The 24,218-nt window shown below is 42.7% G+C and overlaps 2 protein-coding genes across 11 annotated transcripts in view; both read right to left on the reverse strand.

Annotated features, from left to right (window-relative positions):
- Window positions 1-1,484: 1,484 nt before the first annotated feature.
- Window positions 1,485-11,379, reverse strand: LOC121712359 (alpha-N-acetylgalactosaminidase-like). 4 transcript variants are annotated; one of them, XM_042096606.1, is made up of 9 exons: window positions 11,217-11,379; window positions 7,601-7,757; window positions 5,438-5,578; window positions 4,658-4,869; window positions 4,456-4,550; window positions 4,102-4,263; window positions 2,783-2,980; window positions 2,437-2,577; window positions 1,485-2,110 (listed from the first exon to the last, which is right to left on the reverse strand). In XM_042096606.1, exons 2-9 carry the CDS (start codon window positions 7,753-7,755, stop codon window positions 1,937-1,939), a joined length of 1,278 nt encoding a protein of 425 aa, XP_041952540.1. In that variant the 5' UTR covers window positions 7,756-7,757; window positions 11,217-11,379; the 3' UTR covers window positions 1,485-1,936. The 4 variants fall into 4 exon arrangements, with proteins under 4 accessions (XP_041952540.1, XP_041952542.1, XP_041952541.1 ...); XM_042096608.1 differs by having other exon boundaries at window positions 11,247-11,364; XM_042096607.1 differs by having other exon boundaries at window positions 11,251-11,363.
- A 12,034-nt stretch (window positions 11,380-23,413) lies between these two features.
- LOC121712346 (hemicentin-1-like) overlaps window positions 23,414-24,218 on the reverse strand; it is a 37,677-nt gene continuing 36,872 nt past the window's right edge. For all 7 annotated transcript variants that reach the window (XM_042096555.1, XM_042096557.1, XM_042096558.1 and 4 more), the window contains 2 exons: window positions 23,753-24,001; window positions 23,414-23,606 (listed from right to left, as the gene is read on the reverse strand). In XM_042096555.1, coding sequence (XP_041952489.1) covers window positions 23,584-23,606; window positions 23,753-24,001 — 272 coding nt within the window. In that variant the 3' untranslated portion in view covers window positions 23,414-23,583. The remainder of the gene's footprint in view (window positions 23,607-23,752; window positions 24,002-24,218) is intronic.

A 24,218-nucleotide genomic window follows, 5' to 3' on the forward strand; every position in this document is an offset into this window, starting at 1 on the left:
GGGCACCAACAAGGAGCACCCAAGAGCAACAGGGGCAAGGAAAAACTCCCTTACCAAGGAAGAAACCTTGGGCAGATCCACGGCTCAAGGGGCTAACCCAACTGCCAGGGGTCTTGGTGTGTGTGTTGGGGGGATGACAGGGGAGATGGGATAGTGTGCAATATGTGTGTTGGAGAAGCTTCCTCATGAGACAATGTGCTGTGTATTGGGGGGGGGGGGCAGTGTGCTGTAAGTATGTTGGGGATGTGTGTTGGAGAAGCTTCCTGATGAAATAATGTGCTGTGTATGTAGGGGGGGGGGGGGGGGGCAGGGACTTACTATTGCAAGCAGAGTACTGTATGTAATGTATGTGAGTGATGACAGTGAAGATGAGTGTGTGGGCGGGAGGGGAGTGGAGCAGTGACTGTGTGTGTGTGTGTGTGTAGTGTGTGTGTGGGTAGGTGGGGGCAGTGTGCTGTAAGTATGTAGAGGATGTGTGTTGGAGAAGATCCTGAAGACAATGTGCTGTGTATGTGGGGGGGGGGCAGTGTGCAGCAAGTATGTAGAGGAGGCTTACTGTAGCAAGCAGTGTGCTGTATGTATGTGAAGTGATGACAGTGATGATGTAAGTGTGTGTGTTGGGGGGGGGGGGGGGGGGGTCAGGGACTTACTATTGCAAGCAGAGTACTGTATGTAATGTATGTGAGTGATGACAGTGAAGATGTGTGTGTGGGCGGGAGGGGAGTGGAGCAGTGACTGTGTGTGTGTGTGTGTAGTGTGTGTGTGTGGGTAGGTGGGGGCAGTGTGCTGTAAGTATGTAGAGGATGTGTGTTGTAGAAGATCCTGAAGACAATGTGCTGTGTATGTGTGGGGGGGGGGGCAGTGTGCAGCAAGTATGTAGAGGAGGCTTACTGTAGCAAGCAGTGTGCTGTATGTATGTGAAGTGATGACAGTGATGATGTAAGTGTGTGTGTTGGGGATGGGGGTGGGGTGGGGGGCAGAAAGGCTAGGCAATCAAGGACATGGGTAGATGGAGGAGAAATCAAAAATAATAAATAAAAAGTTCTATGGAGATGTGCAAAAGTTGGAGAAAGTCAGATATGTGTGTGTGTGTGTGTGTGTATGTGTGTTTTGACGTGTGATGAAATAAGAAAATAAATAAAAGGTCTGTAGCATAGGGTGAGGGATGTAAAAGTGCTAAAAGTCTTGTAGGTGTGTCATCTTCATTACTTTATTCTCTCTCTCTAGCCTATTTCTTAACAGACTGTGGCAAAATCATTGTTTTTTTTTTCTCGGTTATACTATTTTTGTGATTGTTTGGAGCCAAAATTGAGATTGAAACACATACACGGACACACGCACACGCACACACGCACACGCACACGCACACGCACACACACACACAGATACAAAATGGCATAGCAATTACTGTAGCTCTGTGTTGTTCCCTGAGAGGTATAGAGAGAGCAATAAAGAAGAAAGGCCTAGTAAAGACACACTTGGAGTTGGTAAGAAGTGCTGATGCAGTTTAATTAGAGGTGGTGTGCAGCATCCTGGACCATTTAAAAGGCGATGGGAGGAAGGCCACAGACTGGCACACTTCAGAGTGTGTACTCACAAGTACATGTTCAATGTCTTAGAGGTTCACAGGACGACAAGTATGCACGGGAAGGGAAGACACACACACCCCACACACACACACACACACACACACACACACACTTCACTCTCTGTTCCTCTCCCGTTCTTAGCTTCACATCTCAAAGCATGATCAAAAATAAACAAAATACTCCAAAATACAAAAAAATAAAATTAAAAAGGGAAAAAATCTAAAATGCAAGCATCAAAAACAGTCCAAAAACATAAATCAACTAAACCTGAGATCATTCCTGGTGATGACATCAATGACGGTACAGTGATGTCATTTCTATGTGCCATCATGCACTCTTGAGGCTGGTCAGAGGTGGGTGGGTTTTGCAAGACGGTCACCGCCAAAGAGCTTGCCATCCCCCATCATTTGCTTGGTAGGAACCACAAACCACATGACCACTCCCGACGGGTTGATTGACACGACGAAGTCGGTGGAGTCTTTAAAGGCGGGCAGGAGTTTCTCCTGATACACATCATAAGCCTAAGCAAGAGAGAAAGGGAGACAGAGGGTACTAGTTTGAATGATGGGCAATGTGCAGTCTTTTGTGTAACTAAAGCTAAATTAATAACTAAGCTAAATTAATTCGCTAATATCAAAAATATTTATCAATTATAGGAGTCAATGCAGAGAAAAGCTAATGGGTCGAGAGGACCTGGATGAGAGGTTAGAGAGGACTAGGGTGAGGGGTCAAAGTTGAGATGTTAAGAAGAGAGGACTATGGTGAGGGGTTAACAGTTAAGAGAAGAGAGAAGTAGGGTGAGGGATTAAAGTTGAGAGGTCAAGAGCAGAGCATTGAGGGATGAGACCTGGTACACGCCGGCAGTGTAGTTGAGCTTCTTGAGGGAAGTTTGGTAGCGGTATGGCATGTCCTCTCGCCTACTGAAGAACACCAGGGCACTGGCGTCATTAGATAGGGGGCGCCAAAACACCTCCACACCACTCTGCTCCTGAGAGAGAAAGACAACACATTTACTATCAACTAAATACGTCTGCTTTTAACAACTGCTTTTAACAAAACTGAGGTGAATTTCACTGAAAGAGAGACAAAGAGAAAAAAAGAAATTAAGTGCAGGGAGAGTTAGAAAGAGAGAGTCATGTGTGTTCAAGACCCTTAAATGCAAGGTGAGAGGAGGAGAGTTGAGAGGTCCTCACCTTGATCAGGCGTCTGCCCTGGATACCTAAGGGGTCCTGGTTGATGTAGATGAGGCCCTTGTTCTGCAGGATGGTGCGGGAGCGGGCGTCTATGCTCCGTAGGTCGTTGGACATGAAGAGGGGTGCGGCCATGATCGCCCACAGGGCCATTTGAGTCTGGGATTGGTCAAAGCTCAGGCCGAAGTCTCCAATGACCAGCTAGAGAGAGGGGGGGGGGGGGGGGGGGGGGGGCATCTCTGAGTGTGAGTGTTAGCATGTGCATACCTCTACCTCTGACTGCAGGTTGCTGGATGTCCTAGTTGTTTGTAGGTTTGTCTGTGTGTGTATAACCTGCGTTGTGTTGAACCGCGCGGTTCAGCCCTGAACACGCCCAAACTTGAACCTGCGAAACAGCAGCACCTAGGATCAGAAGTCGAGCGTGCTGACAATCGAGCTAAAAGCCCAGGCTGCTAGCTTTCATGTCAGCACTGCTCTTGAGGTGTCGAGAAGTGAGGTTTTACTAACCCTCCACACGTACAGCTATACAGACGCACTAGCTGGCATATGTTACATGTGTATGTCCGTGTCAATGAGTGTGTGTGTGTGTGTGTGTGTGTGTGTGTGTGTCCATGTGTATGTGTCCGTGTGTGTGAATGAATGTGTGCATGTGTGCGTCCGTGTCAATGAGTGTGTGCGTGTATGTGTTTCAATCTCAATTTTGGCTCCAAACAATCACAAAAATAGTATAACCGAGAAAAAACTATAATTTTGCCACAGTCTGTTAAGAAATAGGCTTTTTGGAAATACATACAATTTCAACTCATACGGTACTGTTCGCTGATTCACGCTGCTTCTTTAAGCCCTGCAACTGACACACCCCTCTCCTATGTACACAGGCCACTCAAGCAGTTTTGGGTTGCATGTGTGTGTGCTCCTGCTGTCGGTAGCATCATGAACCACGCCAAAATTGTAACTAAGGCATTCTCTGCTAAGATTTTTACTATCACTGTCAATCGAAGCGACCAAAATTACTCAAGAGAACTTATGGCAAGTTGGCTAATCTAACGTTAGAACACACCTGTTTTTTGTAAATCAGCACAGTACAGCTTGTCTATTAGCTTCTACTAAGGCACGAGGATAACATTAGGAAAACGTGAACGCTACCGTTAGATCATTAACACTGATTGGTTGCTTCTTCAGTCCCAATGGATTATGAAACATATTTTCTAAGACCCAGGGAAGACCCTCAGGAATAATCGTTAATCGTGATTACAAGGTTTGCATGGTTTTTGCCATAATCAAGCAGCCCTAGTGTGTGTGCATGCGTGTGTGTGTCTCACCATGTCTGGGTCATTCCAGCGTCCGGGTCCAGCAGCCGGTTGCAGGATATCCTGGTTGGTGAAGAACCAGTCAGCAATGTTCAGAACACTCGACCAGGAGTCCTGGATGTCACCATAATTCCGCCACAGGTTACAGATCTCTCCCAGCTGAGTGTAGTTCACCTACAGGAGAAAACACACATACACACACACACACACACAAGTTACCTCCAAAAAAGTATAGGAGGTTGGTGGTTTAAAGGATTGGATAAGACAGGATCGGATAGACATTTTGAAATACATTCACCTTCAAGGTTGTATGAGCAGAGCAGTGTGTGGTGTGTGTGTGTGTGTGTCTATATAGGTCACTTTTACCTTGGGAGGAAGTCCGCCTTGATAGGCGGGCCAACTGCAAGAGTAGCCAATGGGACGGCCTGTAGCATTCAGGGCCTGGGACATGAGTGGGTAACCTGTCAAGTACAAAATGTAATGATAATATTGATGGGTTTAAACACTAGCTAACTAACCCATGTGGGTTTAAAGAAAGTGTTAGCATTATTAGCATTATCTCGCTCACCCTTCTCCTGTTCTGTAGCGTTGGAGTAGCATCCGTCCAATTTGAGCATGTCGATGCCCCAGTCAGCAAATGTCTGGGCGTCCGTCTGGATCTTATCCAGAGTGGTGCCAGGGTAGCCACCGCACGTGTGCGTGCCAAAGTCACCATAGATACCCAGCTTAAGGCCGCGGTCATGCACGTAGCGTGCCAAATGAGGGATGCCATTTGGAAATCTGGATAGCGAGAGCGAGAGCAGGAGGGAGGGAAGAGAAAAGCAAAAAAAAGTTTGAAATGCCCCTGTGTATTAACCTCATAGCTAAAGACATTTACTTTTATGAAATCAATGTGTAAACCTCAGGTAATAGTTGGGAAATTACTGTAGTCAGTCAGTAATGAGATAGAGTTTAGCACTGGACTGAACTGATTCAGAGTTTAGAACAGGACTGAGCCAAACCGGAGTTTAAAACTAGAATAGGCTGAGCTTGGTTTACTGGTTTAGCACTGGTTTAGTCCTGAGGTCTAGTCCTGTTCTTCTAGCCCAGTGTTTTAGTCCTGTGGTCATATACTCTAGTCTAGTGCTTTAGTGATCTGTTTTACCATTGTGGTTTAGTCCTGTAGTTAAGAGATCTGCTTTAGTCCTGTGGTTTGGTCCTGTAGTTTAGTGATCTGGTTTAGTCCTGTGCTTTAGTGATTTGTTTTACCATTGTGGTTTAGTCCTGTTGATTAGTCCATTTTAGCACTGTGATTTAGCACTGTGATCCAGTTCAGCACTGTGGTCTTGCCCCGTGGTCCAGCACTCACCTCTTTGGGTCTGCCTGCAAGCGTCCATTGGCGTCCCTCTCCATGGAGGACCAGCAGTCGTCGATGTTGACGTAAACATAACCCAGCTCACGCCAACCGTCCTCAGCCAGTCGGTCTGCCATGTCCATGAAGAGATTCTCACTGGAGTAGAGGAAAGGAGAGGAGAGAGGAGGGGAGGGGAGAAGAGAGGAGAGAAGAGAAGAGAAGAGAAGAGAAGAGAAGAGAAGAGAAGGTGTGGAGTGGAAGAGAGAAGAGAGCATGAGATGAAAGGAGAGAGGAAAGCAGGAGAACAGGATAGGAGAGAAAATGAAAAAGAGGTGAGGAAGGAAGAAAGGATGAAGAGAAAAGAGGAGTGCAGAGAAGAAGACATAAGTGAGGAGGAAAGAGGTCAAGGGAGGAGAAGAGTCTCCTGCTCATCTCACAGCAGGGGCTGATGTACAGCAGGGACAGACACACACATCCATCCATCATGAGTGAGTGGTTTTGGAGGCACACACAGGAATGCTGGAGCTCTGACTGATTGATGGACACAGAGGGAGGCGGCACATGGAGGCGCGACTGCAGTTATGGAGATGTGGGTCCAAACCTACTGTACTGATTTTGTTCTCAGACATAAAGCAAGAGCTGCTTCAAACCTCAGCCCACAGTGACTCACAATCACTGTCAAGTCCGAGTGCTTTTCAGGATGCAAACTAAAAACATGAGAACACACACATGCATGCACACCAACACACGCACCCACACACACACACACACACACACACACAAGCAATGGAAGCACAACTGAACTATTAAGATAATGTTGCTTCTCTCATGTCTTTTATATCATCATGCATGAATATATGAAGAAATCTATTGTAACTCGCCAAACGCTCTCTCTCTGTCCCCTTTGCTGTCGCAGTTGCTAAATAACCCTCGCTGAATACAGCATGCCGTGCTAAAACAGTCATGTCATGAGTTATTGCAAGTCACACTGTATGAGTTGATTCCAATAATATCTTGGCCAGAGACTAATGTCAAATGGGGCAATATCGTTTATCATGTCTGCTGATCAGCATCTGCCCAGTTGTAAAATGAGAATAGATGGCTCTCAACATGGAATGTCCAAAATTCCAGAGGTAGTAAGAATTTGTGTCATAAAAAAAAGCTTAGGTTGACTGATTGTGTGTGTGTGTGTGTATTTCTGTGCATGGAGGTAACATGAAGTGACCATTAAAAATACTGTAAAAACGTACATCATAATGTATTTAATTCAGCTGCTTAACTGGTCACATCCACCCCTTCCCTCCATCACATTACCCCAGTGTAACAAGACCTCCACTGGTTCCCTGTCCCGCAGAGGGTCTACTTCAAAGTCCTTCTCCTCCCTTTCAAGGCCCTACATGGCTCTCCCTCAACATGTCATATCTGCTGCCAGTGTTGACTCTTTTTAATCACTCCTCAAAACTCATTTGTTCAGAAAAGCTTTTAACTTAACAATGCCTAATATGCATCTTAAAATTGCATTGACACATCTGCATTCCCACACTGTTTCTCTTGTGTGCTTGCTTACTTTTAATTTATTTGTACTCTCTACATTTTATCTTTCTTTTTTTCTGTTTTTTTTTTACACTCTAATGTTCAGCGCTTTGAGTATGTGATAAAGTGTTCTAAATATAAATATATTACTATTATTATCATTCAATACCAAGCTAGCATTACCAATCCTCAATTGCTATGAAATACAATAACAATATCCTACTATATTAATGAATAATTTAAATAAGCATTTTATTAAATAGCTATGATGCTAACCCTAGGTTTACCTGTTTGCCAATTCAGAAGACCTGATAATTACTTGGTTTAAAGATAATGGCCCCTGTTGAAGATACTGGTTTCGGTGTTACTTTCCCTTAGACAGGGAAAACTTTATCTGAACAACTCTTAGCGTATAACAACTGTAGTTACCTCAACCTCTTATTGGGAAAGCTGTGTTTGAATTACAAGTAACTGCTTGTAACCCCTTCTTCAAGTTGAGTGAGTCACATTAACTCAACCACTGCTACTGAATGTAGAACATGATTTGTAAATGCAGACAGACTTTTTTCTGAGAGCTCTGTAGTCTTACAGAATTGTACTGTACTCCTGGGATGTATTTCTTGTATGGGGTTGGCTGATTCTAACCTGATACAGTTCTTTGGGTCATGATCACAGTCGATGTCACAACGGAAGCGTTCCCATGCCAACCAGCCCATGGGTGGAGTCCTCATCAAACCATTGTCCAGAGCCAGGGTGCCCGTGGACAATGCCAGAACAAGAATAACCAACGCAGGAGTCATGCCTGTGTAGAAAGAAACGATACATAAAAAATGCTCATTAGCATGACTGTTTGGGTACAGTGTTGCCAAAGCTAGTGTTACAAATAACACAGTAGCATCACAAAAGAAAGAAAACAGAGATACAGCAATGTGGGTATAAACATGTGAGCACAGAATAAACAGTAGAAGAAATAATACTAGGATGATAGGTAGAGGTGAATGTGTGTGTGTGTACACTGTATGTGTGTGTGTATGTGTGTGGCGCCACAAAGACAGGTTTACTTAAATCATGTCCCTCAGGTTGTGACATTTTAAGACACACTATGCTTCCCGGGCAGCAGAGGGCCCTTTGCCAAGAAGTACAGTTGTGCTCATTCGTTTACACACCCATGCTAAAGTTGTACTGCATGGTGTGCTCTAGAGCGTTGCTGCCTAGGCTGAACCTGTTTCTGTGTTTCTGACACCTGAGCTTTTTTTGAAAGATCATAAATTTGGTCTTTGTTGGATTTAATGCCAGGGCCCAGGACTGGCAGTACTGCTGCAGCCCCTGTTGTAAAGGCTAAAGAACCAAGTCCCTCGCAAAAAGCAGAAATTTGGCCTTGGTTTTTTGGAGTCTGAGTAGGGGGCTTTAGACTTAGTTACCGCTGTGCACCGCTAATTTCTGTAAATATTGAATAATGTTGGACTCAGACTACAGCCATGCCTCATTCCTCTATTTTGTGTGAAAAACATCTGTCAGTTTTTCTCCAATATTTATACTGCATTCACATGTTTACATTTACATTTAAGTAATTCAATCAGACAGGGGCGCCTTAATACCACCCAAGGCCCCTGGGCTATATGTTTTTTAAGGCCCGCCCCCTCCCCCACCGCAAATATTAATTATGATTAAATGATACTCGGCCCGCGATCTGACCCGACACATAGCGTGCGCTTTTGGTTAATAACATGCAGTGTAGCCTTTTATTCAGCCTATGTAAAACCTTTACATAAACAGGAACAGAAAGCCCTTGAATCACGTCCGCCTACCCATGACCTCGCTTATCAAAAAGGCTAGCCTACTGCACGAAAACAAGCGTTGAACTTTTTCAACACTGGCTGTAGGCTAAGTTAAAAGATGGGTACACATATGGACGTTTAAAAGCTTTTCAAAAGTGCATGTGTTTGTCGTGTCGGGGGGTTCGCCAGGAGTTTTTTTGAAATTCTTTCTACTTAACACACCAGTTTAACGCAGTTTGGGAGGGACAGACATACTTTTAGCCTACAGAACAAGCTGGCTCATGTGACGTGAACATGGCTACCTTATACATTATCACTACACTACATGGAGACATATCTCACGTTAACAATGGAGAAAACATAACATAGACTATTATATGTGCGAATGGGTTAGCACAAACTTAGATGTTGGTGAACGGAGATGCAGATCACTAATTCATTTATTTGCGCAACAGCATGTTCTGCGTTCACTCCAATGAGACAAGTGAAATACATGTTTTTAAAGCCGTTTCATTTCCAGGCTATTTGCTATGATATTTACCTGCTATGCCTTCTGCTTTCATGGACAGTTACAGGAATCCACGTCATTCGTTTATCGTTGCTTCAATCCTACCCACGTTATCTCCAGAGTTTGTATGATGTGCTCAATTATTTAGGCTAGCTCCAGAGTAGGCTAATGACGCCGCGAATACGGACACGCCATTTATTATTATTGATTATCATTATTATTATTAGGAGGCCCCTCATTGGTCGAGGCCCCTGGGCTGAAGCCCAGGTAAGCCCCTGCATTAAGGCGCCAGTGCAATCAGAGGTTTTACCCACTACACCACTTTCTCTCTCCCTCCCTCCCTCTCCCTCTCTCTCTCACACACTCCCATATTAACACAAGCAGGCAGGTTTTATACTTCTGGCACAATTAAGCATCTTGTGACTGCTCACATGAGCAGATATGTTTGTGTGTTGGGTGCGTATGTGTGTTTGTGAGTGTGTAAGATCCCGTCCTCTTCTCACCTGACAGGGTTAGTGTCTGTGTTTGTGTACGTCTTAACGGTCACTCTCACCTGATTGGTTTATGTGTGTGCGTGTGTGTGTGAGTTCATTTCTCTCCCTCCCTCCCATCTGATCGGTTTGTGTGTGTGTGTCTGTGTGTGTGTCTGTGTGTGTGTCTGTGTGTTCATTTCTCTCCCTCCCTCCCAACCAGTCTGCTGATGAGAGGTTGTGTTTAAACTAAAATATTTACTCAGCCTGTGTGTGTGTGTGTGTGTGTGTGTGTGTATGAGGCAAGTGCTCTCATAGCGCCTCCTAGGGGACTTCATAAGAAAAACACATCGGGCGCCTCGGCAGAGCAGCAGAACATGGTCTGTCCATCCGTCCGTCCGTCTGTTTAGGTATTCCTACTAATCTGCTCATCTCTCTGTCTGCCTGCCTGTCTGTCTGTCTGCTTTGGTCTGTCTTGCATCATGTGTCTGTCTGTCTTGATGTCTGTCTGTCTATAACTGCTACTGCCTATATATGAGCAGAATTAGTCTCAACTCCTCTCAATGAATCTTATATTTCTGCATCCTGATGTGTGCCATTCAATCATAAGAATATAGAGTAAGCTACAGAGTAAACGAGTCTGTTTGTGACTGCAGCCTCACAAAAAGAGGAGCCGGTTAGATCATTAGACTGAAATCGTCAACAAAATCAGCTCCATCATCATAATCACCATTATTCGTGTACTGCCGCTCTATTTCAAGGCCAATGTCACAAGCAAGGCAAGATGAGTGTATGTAGCCTATCTGCAGGTTGCTTTGTCATGTCTGTGGCCTCTTGATTACGATCAACTTCAACCTTCGTAAAATACAGAAGTTGAAAAGAGGCGATATCACCACCGAGCTATCGGTACTGTTCTGGCCCTGATATCGGTCATTAAGGAACTGTTTTCTGCATTGGCCTTTCCATATAAAGCTTTATTGCAGACACAGGTCCATATCATAATAAATAGTGTAAAAGGAGGACAAAATACATAGGAAATCACATATTAGCCTATAGGACATACAGGCAATTGCACCAATGCCTTCTTAACCTAGAAGTGAATCTATAACAGCTTTTCAGAGGGCTGACTAGGGCTTCAATTATTTGGTTCTCTGACTGATTGTATGCTACCTAAAGCCTATGCATACTCTTTTTCTTATAGTTAGACCACAATTGAGCAGTATATAGTGTTGTTATAGGTTCTAAACAGGGAGCACTTCACAGAGTTAGAGGACATAGACAACTTCCTTTTAATCCTTTTAAGCATGTTAGCTTGAGAATAAATTTTACAGCGCTGTCGGTAGAGGTCCATAAACACAGCAGATGTGTCATAAGTGTAGCTATGTGAAGTGTCAGGATCTGTTTCCCAAGCCAGTTACTTTCCTAGATCTGTTGCAATAAACATCAAGCTAAAAATGAAACCGTGCAAACGCATCATGATCAAATCGAGGTTTAAAAAAACTCACTCTCTCGTTGGGATCAGAGAACCTTCCGGGTTGCTGATTTTCGGCTCCAGCGGTAGTAGCCTATGGACCCTTCCCGAACTCAGGTGTAGCCTACTGCCGCGGGTGCGCTTCGTCTCGGAGTCCTCTGGTACCTCCGTCTACTAGCCAGCCCTTCCCCAACTCCATTCTGAAAAGTCGCGGGAGTCACATGTGTAGGCTATGAGAGAATGTCATATGACCCTGAGATCACATGACGTAGCCATATGACTCCGTTGTTGTTGTGTCTGCAATGCTGGAGTTTTGCTTGCTCGCATTTTTTTTTTTTTATCTAGAAAGCTGTTCAAAGATGTCCTTGCACAGGTCCAAACTTCTGAAAGGCTGTGTCGGTGAACGATGTCATTGTCAATAACTGATCTACAGTGGATGTAATGATTAAAGAGTCATATGCCATGCCTGTAGCCTCTGCTCTTGGATTGCTGACAGTGAGCAATGGTCTGCAGTAGCCCAGGCTAGGCTAGGCCTAGGAATTAAGTTTAGTAGCCTAAGTCGAGGGAGAGTTCGCATGTAGGGGAGAGCGGGGTTAGATGTCACACGGGTAAGTTGTCACATGTGTTAGATCTCAGCCACTCAAGGGCACTGGTCAAAACTGTTAATACAGAAATGATCAGAATTAGTGTCAGAGGTCATCTACGTTGGAATTTAAAATGAAATATTTATTACCTTGATGTGAGACAACTTTAACTGTTTTTCATGTCTAAAAGTAAATTTTGAGACATTCAGTCTTTTTCTTCTAACTCATTACAGAATGGGTTGACAATAAAACAATTAGTACCATTAAGTATAAAGAGAGAGCTACAATTCAGTTACCTTTCGTCATAGCTACACTAAAACATGTGGCTGCTGGCCATCAAAAGAGCTAGCAATGTCAGTTGGTTGGTTGTCACATTTTTTGTGGGGTTAGTTGTCACATGTTGGCCTATGGACTCTTCAGTATTTCATTATATCATCATATTACCTTGGTTTCAATAGGGATTTAATCTAAATTGTCTAAAAAACAACATAAAACATAAAATACTAATGAAAAGAACATACTTGATGTTTCCTGTTCATGTTCTCAACGCATTAGATGTATGTAGTTTTGCATTTCAATGAAATTAAACTTTTTACATTATTTTTAAGAATGTATCCATTTTTCATTTTTATCCCATTGGAATAACATTGGGACAACTAACCCCATAGCGTGTGACAACCTACCCCGTGATGGGGATGGTTGTCACATTTGCGCAAGGTGCATTTGACAGCCCACATCCTTCTAACTGACTGGATTCAAGCAGATCAAGGTCCCTCCATTTGTACCTGACACATGAGGCTTCCTTTGTGTCCTGAAAGGGAATTTGTGCAGGACACGGTTTTTGTGGAAACTAATTTTAAGTAAAAAGTGTGACATCTAACCCCGCTCTTCACCTATGTCTAGGTTCTCTTGGGGCTGACAAAAACTGAAAGCCTAAATTGGAATGTTCAAGTCACTGTTCAGGAAATATAATTGAGTTGATTTACAAAACCATAGCACAAATAATTATTTTTACAGCATGAACAGCTCCTTTTAATAATGTTCAGATGATCACTAGCTTCAGAAGTTTGGAACTGTTTTGCATTTTTTTGCATATTAGAACTTCTAAAACGGAGTGATAGGCTAAAAAGTGGGGCAAAGGTTTTGCCATCGGATGGCATGGTGGCTATCTGAGTTCACTGATGATGGCTTTTCAAAGGTCATCATTGTGCATACTGTATGCACTAAACTCAGAGTGAACAAATTTGATATTGACTGAACTCAAATCAGCTGTAATGGAACCAAAATCTCAGAGTTTCAAATCTCGGCTACCCTGGAAATCCAGAGTTCTCGCAAGAGCACAATTTGAATTTGCTCAGCGAGTTACTCTGTTGATGCTCAACACCTATGCCTGTGGAGCCGAGCTGCCCCTCGAGTTTGCCCATTTTTGATTACTCATAGCCAGACTTTTGGATTTGGGTCTGGATTTCCAGGCTAAATCTCGGCATGAATCAACCCAGAAATCAGGGATAGTCTACACTAAGAGTATTTGCGAAACCTCATTTTTAGAATAGCCTACCCGCTGCTTTGTTCCAGACAGGAACCCGTGTATCCATTTAGAACTCCTGAACTAGGCCTATTCTTTATTGTCTAATAAATGTGTTTTCTTGGAATCATCTAATCTGTGAACCTTGGAATACAGGTGGCCAGGGTTGGGTCAGATTAACAATTGGATTACCCAAAACACAATTTGCACATGACATACACATTCTTATTTTCCACTGTGTTCAATTCAAAGTTCTCAGCGATATTGCCAAGTACTGGACGTATTTTTCCGAATGGAACGGGTCTGTCGGTCGACGTTGATGGCTCGCCCATCTTGGGGTTTGATTTTAACCTTTTTCTTGTCAAGAAATTATACAGGAAAATGGATGATAATGACATCTAGTGGACAAACAAATGGGCTGCTTGTCAAATGAAAACATTAGCTAGGCTATCATAAAAAAGTTGCATTGTTTGCATGATGAAATGTAATCAAGTAATCCCCAACAATGTAACTATAATCTGATTACACATTTTTTTCCGTAATCTGGGTTGATTATAGTTACTTATTTTTTGTAATCTGATTACATAATTCAGATTACATGTAATCCATTACTTCCCAACCCTGGTGGTCAACAAGTGCAAACACACCAGAAATTCCAAAAACACATGCAAATTGACAAAAAACACACATAAGACAACATCTTCAACTTCATAACACATGCGCAGCATTTGATAAACACTGCAAATGCACAAAACAACCAAATACATGTATTCATTTAGCAGATATCTGCTAAATTTATATTTGGTTGTTTTTTTGCAATTGAAGATGTTTTATTAATTTATGTGTGTTTTTTGTCAGTTTGTATAAGTTTTCTCCAAATTGACTTAGAAAATAAGGAATAACAGCTACATTGCAAAGGAAACCCTGGGTAACATTAAATAAATACTACTACAATAAATATTAAAGGAAGTCCAGCTATTTTTAATGTAGACATTTCAGTTTCTCAAACATTTTCAGTTTCTCAAGGTCACCAAGTTGGTACAAGAATAAAGAAAAACAACCGGTTTTACCTAGCTTGAGTTGCTGCAGCCAGCTGCTACAGCTACAGCGCTACACTCTGCGGGCATGAACATGGGGGCCCACGAACATGCCCCCAGAGTGGAGCACTGTAGCTGCCTGGCTGCTGTTTTTATTTTTATTTTTTAGTTTAAGTATAGTCAAAGTGAGGAATAGGAAAGGAGGGAAGAAGATACCTGCATAGCGAGTTTGGTGTGTTGGGTTGTTAGATGTGTTAGTAGAGGAGATACTATCGGAAGAGCTGGGTCTTCAAGAGCTTCTTGAAGACAGACAGGGATTCCCCTGCTATGATAATGCTTTGTAAGTCATTCCACCAATGGGGAACAACAAATCTAAATAGTCTGGATGGCCATGTCTGTAGAGACTGCAGTGCCAGATGTTGTTCCTTGTAGGAACGCAGTGGTCGAGGGGTAGCATAACATAAGCCTTAGCACTTAAGGAAGTGGGAGCAGACCCAACAATCACTTTGTCGGCAACATATAAATATGCTGCAAGTACAGAACCAGACACAAAAAGTCAGCACAAAAGTACAAAGCACACACAAAATAAAAGAAAACAAATGCAAGTGTGCTAGTGTTTATGACATAAACGGACCCACGGTCTGCAAACAAATATGTAATGTGAACAGAGACCAGCTGGGTCAGGGCTAGGGGGGGGGGGGGGGGGGAGTAATCGCACTCGGGTATGGTCCAGTTAAATAGACCCAGTGTGAAGTGTTCCCCATGGATCACTTCTATTAGTTCTGCTGTTGTATTTGTTTTCAGGGAGGTTGTGTTTTTGGTTTCTGTATTTACTGTGTGTTTACATATGTGGTTGTGTTGTGTGTATTTGCAGCATTTCTTACGCTGGTTCTGTTTTAAAATTGATGTTTAATATGCATATAATTATGTAGCCTATATTTACATATGCATGCATTTTTTCCATTTGTGTATTTGCATGTGTTTTTGTAATTTGCTGTGCTTTTACACTTATTGGCCATCGTATTGGAGTATGTTGGATGTTGAGAATCATTATTGTTTCGCCATAGTGTGTGTTAAAATGACAAGAAATCACCACTTCACATACTGAAGCAGAAAATATAATGCATCATGGTTCTACATGCTGATGATATGCACTGTAAGAATGTGCATAACAGTAGCCTTGCCAGTGGGTCCAGTGTCCAGTGCAAAATGATTATTGTCCACGCAACACAGTTTACACGCCTGAATGTGAGGTAAATGCATTAAATGGATAGAAAGTAAAGGGTGTGGGTGTTCAAAGAGTCAGAGGAGTAATACCAGGGGAGTAATAAAAGGAATCCCTGAGAAGGAGTCAATGGAAGGAGTGAGTGCAAATATAAAAAATGTAAAGGTGAGCAAGGCAAAAAAGGTTAAAAACAAAAAAGGGATGGTGTGGTATGCGACAGTCTCTCAGTTCTGCTTACCTTTGAGGAAGAAAGACTTCCAGAGAAAGTATTTACTGTATAGGGTACATGAGTTATGATGTTAAGATGTACATACATGTGGCAGTAGCATGTAGGGGGAAAATAAGGTGCAGTAAATGATAGATAGATAGATAGATAGATAGATACTTCATTGATCCTCAAGGGGAAATTCAAGGGTCTCAGTAGCATACATGTATAGACATAACACACAACATGCACTTACAGCAGAAATGGTAAACACAAGTATAAGTATAAACATATAACTAAACTCCACTGTACAATAAAGACAGTAGAAGATAAGAAAACTAACAAAACTAAATACTAAATACACTATTTAAGTTAAATTAAGAAAGTCCAATGTGCTTGAGGGTAATCAAGCATAAGACGCTTGTAGTGACAGGGCCGGGACTGGTGAGGTGCTAAAGGGAGTGAGTGTCATGGTGCAGTTGCAAACAGTAGTCCAATCATAGTCCTTAGTTATGTGTGCCTGGCAAGGTGCTCAAGAGAGTGAGTGTCATGGTGAAGGTGCAAAAAGTAGTCCAGCATTAGTCCAACAGTGCAACAGTGCAAGACTAAGGTCTAGAGACCAGCATAAATAATATAGACAAATAGGAGAGTCAAGTATAATGTAGACAAGGTAGAATAAAAAAATATTTCAGTGCAAGAACAGGTTGAGGTAATAGGGTTATAGCCATTCATTCATTCAGTATTGTATCAGAAGCCTGACCGCAGCCATTGATCATGTGTGCTAATATAGCATGAAAAACAGTGTAGCAGTAAAACAGTAGTGAAAACATTAGGCTGTGTACATTAGTAAAACAGTAGTAAAACAGTAGTAAACAGTAGTGGTCAGTCAGTACTCAAAAAACATGGACATGGAGAGGCAGACAGACTAAGCAGAGAAGTCTATCTCTCCTCTTCCCTTTAGTGAGGGATTGAACAGTTTAATGGCCCTAGGAACAAATGTGGTGGTGAACACAAATATGATGAATGTGAAGGGGCAAGGAAAAAATGTTGCAATTGTGGTGGGGAGCAGTACCATAGGGGGGCAGCCGTGGCCTACTGGTTAGCGCTTCGGACTTGTAACCGGAGGGTTGCCGGTTCGAACCCCGACCAGTAGGCACAGCTGAAGTGCCCTTGAGCAAGTGTCCCCCTCACTGCTCCCCGAGCGTCACTGTTGTTGCAGGCAGCTCACTGCGCCGGGATTAGTGTGCTTCACCTCACTGTGTGCTGAGTGTGCTTCACTAATTCACGGATTGGGATAAATGCAGAGACCAAATTTCCCTCATGGGATCCAAAGAGTATATATACTTATATATAGTGTTGTGTATGGTGGGTACAAGGTGCACAAGCGAATGCAAGAAGTGCAGAAGGTTAAAGTGTGTCAAGGAATCACGTATGCAGAAGCAGCCAAGAAAGTACCAAAAGCGTCACCAACTACAGTGAACAAGAGTAAAGACAATGACGGATGTGTAAAGTGTGACTGGATTCAGGGAGAAACTTTGATAGTGGGGATAATGGGCTTTGTATATTAAGATTATAGTAAAAACTGCTGAGAAGTATCTGGATGCAGTGGGGAAATATTAGAGGAACCCTTGAGGAAACTCAACAATCACAGTCATGGGTTGGATCCTCTTAATGGTGTTAACAATACTCCAGTGAAATGCCAGGAGCTTAATTGCGAATGGCCAGGAGTTTAAGAAATATGTGGAGGAGGAGAAGCCCAATATTATCTGTGTTCAGGAAACATGGTTAATTCCCAGACTAGATTTGATCATAATAGGGTATAATGCAGTAAGAAGGGACCAAGAGAATGGTAAAGGTGGAGGGGTTATAACATTTATACAGAGAGGGCTGCAGTACAGAGAAATTAAAAAAGGAGGATAATTGGAATATGTCACTGTGGAAGTGTGGGCAAAAGAGGGCAATATCAAAGTTATACATTTTTACAACCCATGTAAACAGTAACAGTTAGAAAGCAGCCAGCTGGAGGAAATTTGGAAAGATTTGGAATCATTTGGTGTGGTGATTTTAATGCACATAGCACTTTATGGGGTGATAAGGATGACGTAAATGAGAGTGTGCTGGAAGGATTTATAGAAGAGGAAGAACTAGTCTGTCTTAACGATGGATCTGGTACAAGTATAGATGTGTCTAGGGGGACAGAGTCAGCAATAGACTTAACCTTTGGTACTAGAAATGTGGTAGACAACTGTGAATGGGAGGTACTAAGGGAACACAAGTGGGTAGTGATCACTATCGGGTTGCCTATAAACAGTGGCGCAAAAAGTGGCCATGCGCTATATGCGGCGCATCACCGTGGGGGCGCCAAAGCGATGGTAAAAAAAAAAAAAAAAAAAAAAAAATATATATATATATATATTTGGTATATTCTATATGTAGCTACTGTTGTAGGTTTCTAAAGCATTTCTGCATTTCCTTAATGTTAAATAACATTTTAGACTAACAGGCTAGAGTAGGCGCCCTATCTCATAAGATTCCATCATAGAATTTTGACATAGAAAAGGGAGTGGGGGCGCTGTGAGCACTGAGTGAGCAGGTAGCCTACGAGTAGTGAGTTTTCGTCTATTGAAAAAGATGGATAAAAGCTGTCGGGGGCTAAAAATAGAAAAAGAAAGGGAAAATGAGATGGCATGTCAAGATGGGATGCGACAGCAGTTAAATAAGTGGATGGTGAAAAGCAACAGGTAGGATTTAAAGTGTGACGTCTGTGCTTGGAGGCACAGGTTTCATGTTCATGTTATTCATGTTACCATGTAAGTTGCAAGTATATGCCGATTGAAATATAACCTATTCCATTAAGATAGCTAGGTGGCTACCATGCTCATACTGATGGCAAACTGCAAACAGAAATGTCACGCTAGCAACAACTCATTACATGTTTCCATTTCCTAACAATCCTAATATTAATAGCTTAATATTGTGCTGTCAATGGGGCAAACAAAGGCTAGAGTTGGATCAGCCTTTTCCTTTGTGAGCAACAGCTGGTAAAAGGACGTTATGAGAACCGTTTAGACTCGCTTAAAGTGACAATGCACCATTTAACAATACTTTGGTTAAGTTCAAATTGGTAGAATTTCTTAAAAAATAATAGTGATAATAACCTATTAGTGTAAATTATTGGCCTTGTTTTACTTTACTTGTTTGTGTTTTTTTTTTTTTTTTGGGGGGGGGGGGCGCCAATTTGTTGTCGCATACCCTTCAAAAAATGGGTAGCTGCGCCCCTGCCTATAAAGGTACACAGGTGTGGAGGTAGAGAAAGAAAAGGAAGTTAGAGTTAAAGGTAGTATCAGCGATTGCAGGCCCAAACATAAATGATCGCATTTATCTAATCTGTCCTAACGATCCACTAGCTGCCCGCCCCATAAGCAGACCGTCAAAACGCGTCTCTATAGGAAGCTTAGGCTCTGAGATCTGCACACAAAAACAATTGCTAACAACAAGTGTTGCCAACCACTCAAAGGCAAAATAAAGTGTTCCAATCAATAACCGACGAGATGCGCGTTCAGGAGAGTTTCAATTGCACAGGAGGGAGGGGGAGGGAGTAGCAAGCTAGCTCTCTGTTTTGTTTGAACGTCAACAGAAGTGACGTTACTTCGCCATTGCTGATACAACCTTTAAGTGAGGAATGGTTATGATGGCAGTGAAAGTGAAATGATATAAACTTTATTTTATTTGTTTGTTTTGTTTATTTGTTTGTTTGTTTGTCAGTACAGAATAGTCAATCCTGTTCCTCACTCCAGTCCAGTGGTGGCGGTAACTGTACGTACACACCGTCGCCGACTTGAGCTTCCAAAGAAGCTCTGGTCGCCCTATCAAAAACGCTTGTCAAAAAAGTACAGGGAAGCTTTTGGACGCTTTGGCCGCTCTGACGTGACAGCATTTTACGTTCGATCATGTTCTATCTTTATTTAAAGGCCGTCTATTCGATTGGTTGCTGGTCGTTGGTCGCTGAACCGCGTCATAGCTCATTACCATAAAGCTGACTGACTTTCAACTTTCTGCTTGACGCTCAAGTCACTCAAGACACCCAAAACGCGATGCCGACGGATTTGCCGCTTCTTGCAGCTAAGAGAAGCCGGCTCCCATTGAAAATGAATGACTTCCTGAATCTTCGGAAGCTCAAGTTGGCGACGGTGTGTACGTACAGTAATGCACAAGAAGTAGTTGCCAACCACCAATAAAACAAGAAGAAGAATGGAGCCCAATGCGGTAGGCCTATCTAGTTTTCTAATTCGCCTTATTCACCAGGCGGCCAGACCGACGCTACAGGGTACACTTGCCATTACACCTCAGTCCAGCAGATGGTGGAGGTAATGCAAACTGCCAACAAAAACTCACTGAAGAAGAACAGGCCAGCGAACCCTTCTTTTTTGGTGAGTTTTTTTTTTGGCAGTTTGCAAACGAAGTGCATTACCACCATCTGCTGCACTGAGGTGTAGTGGCAAGTGTACCTTGTAGTACGGTGGCGGACAGGTGCAAACAACGTGCAACTTATGACAACAAATGCAAATCAACAAAATACGTGCAAATAGATAAAACACCAACCAACTTAAGAAAACATCTTCATCTTCATTTGACAACACGTGCACATAATTTAGAAAAAGCGCTGCAAATTCAGACAACATTTACATTTCAAAAACGCGCTACGAAATTCACAACACAACGGAAGTGTTTCCGGGGGACACTTAAAAGTGATGAACACCTCTGAACAGGTGGCGAATGGGTGTGACCATAGACATAATATACATAGACGCCGCATCGACCGCTGCTCCCTACTAGCGCTGACGAGATTTGGAGCGCCATCTTGGACCGGTCATCCACTCCACTCAGTGTAATCTGTTTGGCCGGTGCAATGAGCTGTCAGTACACTTAATTAATCATATCTCACTGAATACCGAACAGATTTTCACGCGTTTTTTTTTGCTGCAAAGGTCATACATGTAGCTATGATACAGGCCACATTGTTCGAAAATACAAAATACAACCAATAGTACGGTAATGTTAAATCTTACTTGTGAAAAGTAAATCCCCCGAGTATGGTCCGCCGATTTGAGCAGGAACATGCTGCACAGTGCTGTCATCTTGTGTTTTCTGCTGCAACGCAATGAGGAGTATGACCGGTCCAAGATGGCGGCCGCATTTCTTGTTTCCAGCAGCCAATGCGGCGTCTATGTATATTATGTCTATGGTTTATGTTTAAAGAAATATGGCTTGAAATGTAAGTATTTGCGTTTATCTTAACATTTTAATGGCACTTAAAAGTGATCAACACCTCTCCTTTACCTAGTCTGTACGTATGTAGTTCGCCACCTATTCAGGTGTTCATCACTTTTAAGTGCCCCCCGGAAACACATCCGTTGTGTTGTGATTTTCATAGCACGTTTCTGAATTGCGTGTTGTGAATTGGCAGCTCGTTTTCTAAATGATGTGCACGTGTTGTCAAATGAAGATGTTTTCTTAAGTTGTTTGTGTTTTGTCTATTTGCACGTGTTTTGTTGATTTGCATCTGTTGTCATAAATTGTACGTCTTTTGCACCTGTCGGCCACCGTACTGTAGCCTCGTTTTGGCCGCCGGGTAAATAAGGCGAATATCTATGGCCAGCACAGTGCTGTGCAGTGAGTGAGTAAACCTCACTGAGACATTTTTAAGACATGACGGTCAGCAATCGTCACTGGCACCCGTGGACGGATTATGAACTTTTGGGCCCCTGGGCTCAGATGTATTAAGGGCCCCCCACTAATTGTTGCATATGTGGGAGGGGGGGAGGGGGGGGTCCTCCCCTAGAATTTTTTTATTTGTTTGATGTGATTTCCTGTATTCCGGTGCATTTTGGGGATGGCCAATACTTTAATTCAATCAGATTCATAGCCTACATCCTGATTTGTTGATATTGAGGCAGTGATTCCATGCAAAGGCTTGGGCTCCCTGCTGTAGGCCCGTGCAGTAATCTATCCCTGCTGGCACCTGTGAGATTTCAGCTTTGTCTCCTTGCTTGCACGCTTGCTTATCATAGACATTCTACACCTTGCTCAAGTCAGCCTTGTGTACACATTTGTAAGTCCTTGCATTTGCTTTCTTCCAATAAACCTCTGAAGTTCACCTACAAAAAAGCTGCCATCTTTGAAATCCGGTATCTTGCGATTATTCCTATGGGAAAATAACATGGGGAATTTGAATTATCGAACCTGTTAAACCCTCACGGGGACGAAGAAGTCTGAAATGCAGCCATTAAAGGTGCTCTAAGCGATGCTGGGCTACGTCACTTCTGTTGACTTTCAAACAAAACAGAGAGCTAGCTCGCTGCTCCCGTGCAATTGAAACTCTCCTAAACGCGCATCTCGTCTGTGATTTGCTGGAACAGTTTGTTATGAAACCATGGGCTAGGTTTGCCCAGGTTGTTTTTGTTGCCATTCTTGGAGCCTGGGCTGTCCACAGAGATCGCGTTTTTTTAGTGTATTCAGGACACAGACAGCTAGCGGTTGGTTAGGTGCTGTTTGCAGTAAGTGACATAAAATGTTTTAGCCTAAAAAACGTGTGGCATCGCTTAGAGCACCTTTAAGAGGGTAAACTTAGATTTTTGCTACTCCAGAGCTAACTTCCAATGCAACTTGCCATAGATAGTTAGCTTCAATTAACACCCGGATCTCCTTAGGGCTAGATGGCAGTTTTAGTTCTTTTTTGTAGGCTAACTTCAGAGGTCTATGCCAATATCATGTATATCAGGACTTCCCATCTCCCCCTTACCAAACAGCTACATACACACACACACACATAGAGTCATACAATCAGCTGAGTCAAATAGATTCTAAAAAGTATTGTAAGAGACCGTGTGTGTGTGTGTGTGTGTGAGAGAGAGAGAGAGAATGTGTGTATGTGTTTGAGTGAGAAAGATCAAGATATATGCATGTGTCAGTCGAAATTATGTCTGTATGTGCCAGTAGGTATTGTGTTCCAAGGTTCCGTCAGGTTAACTGAGGTGACTACCAGCTATGTCTGTCGTGGCTTAAGTCGGTATGACAACATGCGCAGTGGGGATGTTGCCAGTGGCAACGACACCACTGAGGGCCACATCTCAGCATCAGCATATTGTCATCCTCCCACTCCAAACATGACCCTCTCCTTCTCTCCATCTCCCCTGCAATACTTTCTCTCTCTCCTTTACTCCAACACACTCTCTTGATTTTTCTCCCTCTCTCTTACTCTTGCCTTTTCCTTCTCATTTTCTCATGCTACATACTCACCTGTATGAGGCCTATGTTTATGTGTGGTATGTATGTTATGAACTTCCTTGTCAAAAAAGAAAGGCATGAATAAAGATAGGCACAAAAAAGACTCATTAACTTCTGCATGTGGCACCCCACCTGTCATGTCTCCATGCCCCACACTTTGAGAACCACTGCTCTAGTGCCTGGATTCTTAGCCTTACAGGTGAGGACTTCTGAGGCCATAGCACTTTTGAAAGTAATGCCAAACTTGTTTGTATGGACCCTTTCAAGAGAGAGTTCCATTATCAGCATCATAGTTGGCCCCACAAGACTTCCTTTTTAACATTCCATATGTTATCTTAATGTAGAGGAAGTAGATTGGGGCCCAAATAGAACGTTCAAGCATTGTTTTTGTTTTTATTGATGAAAGGGTCTATATTGTATTTTTCCATCAAGGGTCATGGTTTCCAAGCAATACAGGGAGCATTCTTTTAACAATCACTAACTTAAAGGAAGAACTGTTAGATAGACCAGATATTTATTTTAGAAAAATTATCAGGATTTAACAACCACACCAGTCAGGATCTGCAAAACATAGAAACAGTAGAGAACATAAATGAATTACAATCACATCAAAGTAAACATTTCTATACAAGACTGAAAATATATATTCCCAAGTACAACAACCTGATATTAATGATAATATTCTTTATATAGATACACTGTATTACCTGTAAGGTCAATCGTTGCAGTTGCAGTAGCGATCTTTCCAGTGAAAGTATTCTCCGCTTTGCATACAATGGTTTCAGTTGCCGCATATTTACTGAGAGTGAGATCCACCTTACTGCCATGTAGTGTTTTCCCATAGATCTCCCATGTGTAGAAGCAGAATGTGGTGCAGACAGCTGAGCACTCAAACGTGGCCGTCACACCTACTTGCACTGAGCTTGGGCCAGTGATAGTGACCATCTTTGGGCCATCTGCAAGAAATGGAAAGGGCAGAGAGAGGTTAAAGAGCATCTATATAAAAACACCTACTCCTAAATAGTCCATGGCAACATACTTGTAACAATGATTATTTTTATAATCATCACATTCTCTTATAAGTAAAATGTAGTGTTATACAGTATGCTTCAGAAATGTGTTAAGCATTCTCCCTGCATATCGTCCATGATGTTATCCTTTGCACATCCTTTG

This window comes from Alosa sapidissima, chromosome 6 (genome assembly GCF_018492685.1).
Source record: "Alosa sapidissima isolate fAloSap1 chromosome 6, fAloSap1.pri, whole genome shotgun sequence".
Lineage (NCBI taxonomy): Eukaryota > Metazoa > Chordata > Actinopteri > Clupeiformes > Clupeidae > Alosa > Alosa sapidissima.

Bases quoted from the DNA above. Each gene is read 5' to 3' on its own strand.
- LOC121712359 (XM_042096605.1), bottom strand. From the start codon at position 9,296: ATGAAAGCAGAAGGCATAGCAG. The intron at 7,758-9,274 runs GTAAATATCATA...CTTTCTACACAG, and splicing joins GAAAGCAGAAGGCATAGCAG to GCATGACTCCTGCGTTGGTT. The intron at 2,981-4,101 runs GTGAGACACACA...CCCTCTCTCTAG, and splicing joins GCTGGAATGACCCAGACATG to CTGGTCATTGGAGACTTCGG.